This window comes from Hyperolius riggenbachi, chromosome 3, assembly GCF_040937935.1.
Source record: "Hyperolius riggenbachi isolate aHypRig1 chromosome 3, aHypRig1.pri, whole genome shotgun sequence".
Classification (NCBI taxonomy): Eukaryota; Metazoa; Chordata; class Amphibia; order Anura; family Hyperoliidae; genus Hyperolius; species Hyperolius riggenbachi.
Window position 1 is genome coordinate 11,855,764 of NC_090648.1, and position 5,538 is coordinate 11,861,301.

At 45.9% G+C, this 5,538-nt stretch overlaps 1 protein-coding gene across 1 annotated transcript; it reads left to right on the top strand.

The window, feature by feature from the left end:
- The first annotated feature begins 1,116 nt into the window (after positions 1-1,116).
- On the top strand, positions 1,117-2,685 carry LOC137561795 (E3 ubiquitin-protein ligase TRIM11-like). Its single transcript, XM_068273153.1, has one exon. It carries the CDS (start codon positions 1,117-1,119, stop codon positions 2,683-2,685), a length of 1,569 nt encoding a protein of 522 aa, XP_068129254.1.
- The last annotated feature ends 2,853 nt before the right edge of the window (positions 2,686-5,538 follow it).

The following is a 5,538-nucleotide window of genomic DNA, read 5'->3' on the forward strand; positions in this document are numbered from 1 at the left end:
CACTCTAGTTTCAGGGGCTGTAAAGGTAGTGTGTGTGTGTGTGTGTGTGTGTGTGTGTGTGTGTGTGTGTGTGTGTGTGTGTGTGTGGAGGGGGGGTCCCCTCCATACCCTCAAAATTTGGGGAGTGTATGGGGCATGGCTGCTGAGTCATCACCTGCAGCATAAAATAATAGTATATCTCAAAGTACAGGATCATGCGAGGGGCAGCGTACATTTCCAGGCAGCACAAGCGAATACAGCACGGTCTTTGTTGTCCTCTCTGCCTCCAGCCCCTCTCTTTCAGCTGTCACTGGATGGTCCGCTGTAACCCTTTCATGTCCTCAGTGACACTCTAATAGATATCTGGAAAACATCAATCATTTCTTTACCTGATCTACCACAAATTGTACAGTGTATGCCTAGCGGGAGGATGGCAGAAATGTGCTAAATCGCCCTCACTGAGTCAGGCCTGGTGCACACCAGAGGAGTTTTTCTGAGGGTTTTGAGTTTTTGAAACCTCCTGCTAATGTTATCCTATGTGTCTGTGCACACTGGAGCGATGAGGTTTTGTAAAAAAAAAACCCCATAGCATTACATTGGGAAGAGCTTTTGAAACCTCTAGCATTTGGGGAGCTTTTCTGGTGTGTCTCAGCCCTCACTCCATAAAACCAAGCAAAACAAGTCTCTGTTCACTAGTTAGATCATGATTGCACCCAGCTGCTTGGTTCCCCCTCCCCCTGTAGAGCCAGTCATCCCTCTCAGAAACATCCAAGAGGATTATAATTGGACTGTGAGGTGGCTGCCCTTATGATTGGACTGTGGTATGGCCCACCCTTTCCTCCTCCAGCAGCTGCCTTCTTCCTGTTTTGCTGTTGTTGCTGCCCTTATGATTGGACTGTGGTATGGCCCACCCTTTCCTCCTCCAGCAGCTTCTTCCTGTTTTGCTGTTGTTGCTGGCTGCAGGTTGTCCTTCAATTTCTCCACACATCTCTGAGGGGTCCACACATCGATACTGTCTGTGGTTCCAGCACAGGGCATGAGAGATCCTCGGCTTCTGGCTCGCCCTGCGTACGAGATCCTATAAATAAACCAGCCGGTGGGGTTCCTCCTCGAAGACGTCTCGTTCCGCCGTCCACGATGCTGTTTGACCGCCTAAGAGAGGAGCTGAAATGTTCCATCTGTCTGAGCATTTATACATATCCTGTAACCCTGAGATGTGGCCACAACTTCTGCCGGGGCTGTATTGATCGTGTTCTGGACACACAGAGGGAATCTGGAGAATATTCCTGTCCTGAATGTCGACAAAAGGTCCCCAGGAGGCCCCAGCTGGTGAAGAACAAGACTTTGTATAACATCGTTCATTTCTTGTCTATCGAACCCAATCTCAAGGACAACGGAACCCTCTGCACCCACTGCATCCATTCTCCAATCGCCGCTGTTAAATTCTGTCTCTACTGCGATGCCTTTCTCTGCCATAATCATCTGAGAGTCCACAAGAAGTCTCCAGAGCACGTCTTGACCAATCTTGCCATCGTCGACGAGAGGGGCAGATGTCCAGTGCACAAACAAGTTCTCAAGTATTTCTGCACACAGGATGATGCTTGTATCTGTGAGTCCTGCTATGTGGCTGGAGAACATAATGGTCATCCACTGAATGTGCTGGATGAGGTCTTCAAGAAGAGGCTGAGACACCTCCAGAAGAATGTGGTCACTGAGGCTGAGCGGAGTAACAAGAGGGTCCAGAACCTGCATGAAGACAAGACGAAAGCTCTGGGAAAAGCTAACAGCGAAACCGAGAGAGTGACAGCCGTGTTCACACTCCTCAAGGAGCGGCTGGAAGATCTGGAGAAGAGAGTCCAGGGTGACATCATGAAGCAGACAGAGATGGTGGCGCTGAACTATGATGAGGTAATTCAACGGGCGGAAACAGAAAACAGGGAGATATCCAGTAAGATGGGTCATGTTGAGTTGCTGTGTACCACGCCTGATCCACTGACTGCCTTACAGGAATCACACGCAGGTGACCAGTGGGACGACGGGGACAGGGCGAGAGGTGACGTACGTCTCCCTGACGGAGGGGACCTGAAGGTGCTTGGTGTCTCGGGCACGCTACATATGGGGTTAGCAGATATCCTGAAGGAAGTAACTGCCTACTTCTACATGCCTGACGCTGTAGACATATTGCTGGACCCAAACACAGCCGGTAAAAAGATGATCATATCGGATGACAGGAAAACCGCCTACTGGTCCTATTACACGCATAGGGACCCAGATACACCGGAGAAGTTCCAAGACGTTCCTCAGGTGTTGAGTTGCCTCTTGTTCACCGCAGGGCCGTACTATTGGGAAGTGGATGTGGGGGGGTCAAAAAGCTGGTGCGTGGGGGTGTGTTACCCCAGTATAACCAGGAAAGGACGGGGCCGGACGCGGTGTGGATGGAACAGAGAGTCTTGGGCTTTGAGCCGCTGTGGTTATCTGTATTCGGTCACACACGATGAGACGAGTTACCGATTGCCAGAAAAGATCTCTAGTGATAGAGTTGGGGTGTATCTGGATTGTAGGGCCGGGCAGATCTCCTTCTATGACTTAAGTGCCCCCATAAGACATGTGTTCACCTTCACCACCACCTTCACTGGACCCCTCCACGCGGTATTCGGAGTAGCTCATGGATATTTAAAGATGTGTGAGAGGAATCCGGAGGTGTGAGAGCGTTTGTCGAAAGTCTGCGGTGACTACAATGTTTACGTTTCTTTATAACATGTCGTGCCAAATAAAATTGTAGTTTTTGCAAAATAACGAAGAAATCTACCTGCTTCACTAGTTCATAGGTCCTCATTGTCTAACTACTGCCTGCTCACGCCCAGTTAGGACTTGTTCATACTAAGGGCTTGATACACTAAACCGTGCTAACTTGCATCACAGCTGCGCTAGCGCTTTCACGCACAATCGTGAATTTGAATTGCGATTGCGCGCAAAAACGCTAGCACGGCCGTGTTATGAGTTATGACGGTTTAGTGAATCAAGCCCTAATCAAGGGTGTTTTGGGGATTTTTTTTAAGCCTAAGTCTGAGGGTGGGAACACACTAGGCAGAATCACATATGCGGTTTGCATAGCACATAGTGGAAAACACACATGCAATTCTGCCTACTGTGTCCCTACCCTGAACCATGTTCCTTTTAGTCACATGGTGATTTCTCTGCCAGCTGAAACCACGCCTCCCTGATGACCATCACGGTTTGACATGGGTGAATAGGGAAAGAAGCAGGCGTCAGGAGGTTGGTGAGGAGGAGAGGCTGATCTGTGAGTTGGTGCTGCAGTTATGTTCCCTTTTTTGTTATTTTGCAAAAACTGAAACTTTTTACAAACTTTTATTTTATTTTTACAAAACTGATAAAAATGTTTTTAAAATAAATAAATCGCTCTGTAATAAAAATTATACCCGGACTCGTTTCATAGGAATCTGAATGTCAAGTTTCTGATTTGTCAAAGTTGTGGATCGGATGTCCTAATCTGCTGCTAGGTAGAAATGGTCAGTTGCATGCAAATTGTATGCAGCTGAGAAACTGGTCATTTTCCTGCAGATTTGGTCCAGCTCAATTTCATCCTGCATAGAATTTGCATTTTCCCAGATCAGTCAACTTCCTTTTTGCTGGTGACATCACAGGAAGTACAGTTTGCATTGGTGGAACAGGCAATTTATGGGCGGAATCTCCAGTTAGTGGCGTTCCATTATAGGTCCTTTTTCTAGAGTTAAGGCGCCCACTAACGATACAATCCCACAGGCGAGCAATATTTTAATCAATTGAAAATGATTGGTCATTGCCCACTAACGGACGAAAACCTGCTAACCAATCCGATCAGATTGATGGGGTCAATCTGAAAAAATGGATCAATTCAATTTATCTAATCAAAATGGTTAGCAGGTTTTCTTCTGATAGTGGGCACAACTGATCGTTTCCAGTTGATCGTAACGATGATTGGAATCAATTGTCCGTTAATAAGCACCTTTATCCACCTCTCCTTCAAGGGGAACTGAAGTAAGAGGTATATGGAGGCTGCCATATTTATTTCCTTTTAATCAATACCAGTTGCCTGGCAGCCCTGCTGGTCTATTTCTCTGCAGTAGTATCTGAATAACACCAGAAACAAGCATGCAGCTAGTCTTGTCAGATCTGACTTTAATGTCAGAAACACCTGATCTGCTGCATGCCTGTTCAGGGGCTATGACTAATAGTATTAGAGGCAGAGGATCAGCAGGGCTGCCAGGCAACTGGTATTGCTTTAAAAGGAAATAAATATGGCAGCCTCCATATACTTCTCACTTCAGTTCCCCTTTCAGTCCAGCAGACCTCTTCCTACTTGGGAATTGGTAAGTTCAGCTCTTCCTGTAAGAAGGTTCAGTTATCACTTTTTTAAATCTCTGTGACAACTGTGAAAAGTGGCGGTGGAAGGGGTGGGGCAAATCACCTCAGTATATAGTCCATGTTCACATATTGCACTCCTGCAGGACTCGCATGCAAATTGTATGCAGCTTGTCAACAGGCTAATCAGAATTGACAAATATTTTATTTCATTGGCCAGATTCGAAGCTGCATAATACTTGCGTGCAAACATGACTTCTCTTCATCTTATTGACCGTTTCTGGTCCACAATATCTCAGCGCAGAAGCAGGAATGATGGGACAGGCTGGGATCACACTAGGCGTTGCATGAAAGGTTGCGTTTTGCTGCATATACATTTGTGCGTTTTAAAAGTGCTTTGCGTTTTACACATTCATTTTTCTTGTGTTTTGCTTGCATTTTAATGCGTTTTGCAGATTAAGATCACATATGCGTTTTTGGGTGTTCTGTATGCATTTTTTATATGCGTTTTATGCAAATCACTAGAAAGTCAACAGGTTTTTACTTTGTCCTACTGACTTGCATTATGGCCTCAATTCACTAAGATCATGCTGGAGATAATAAGGCAAGAGAAAACTTACCTCCACACAGTGAGAGAGTTATCTTATCTCTTCATTCCTTACGTTACCTCTTTTGTAGTTAAGTTACCTCCTCTGTAGTTATTTTCACATGCAGCTAATTAAAGGATACCCGAACTGAAATGTGACATAATGAGATAGACATGTGTATGTACAGTGCCTAGCACACAGATAACTATGCTGTGTTCCTTTTTTTCTTTCTCTGCCTGAAAGAGTTAAATATCAGGTATGTAAGTGGCTGACTCAGTCCTGACTCAGACAGGAAGTGACTACAGTGTGACCCTCACTGATAAGAAATTCCAACTATAAAACACTTTCCTAGCAGAAAATGGCTTCTGAGAGCAAGAAAGAGGTCAAAAAGGGGAATTTCTTATCAGAGAGGGTCACACTGTAGTCACTTCCTGTCTGAGTCAGGACTGAGTCAGCCACTTACATACCTGATATTTAACTCTTTCAGGCAGAGAAAGAAAAAAGGAACACAGCATAGTTATCTGCAGGGCTGTGGAGTCGTGGAGTCGGGCAATTTTGGGTGCCTGGAGTCGGAGTCGGGAAAAAATGCACCGACTCTGACTCCGACTCC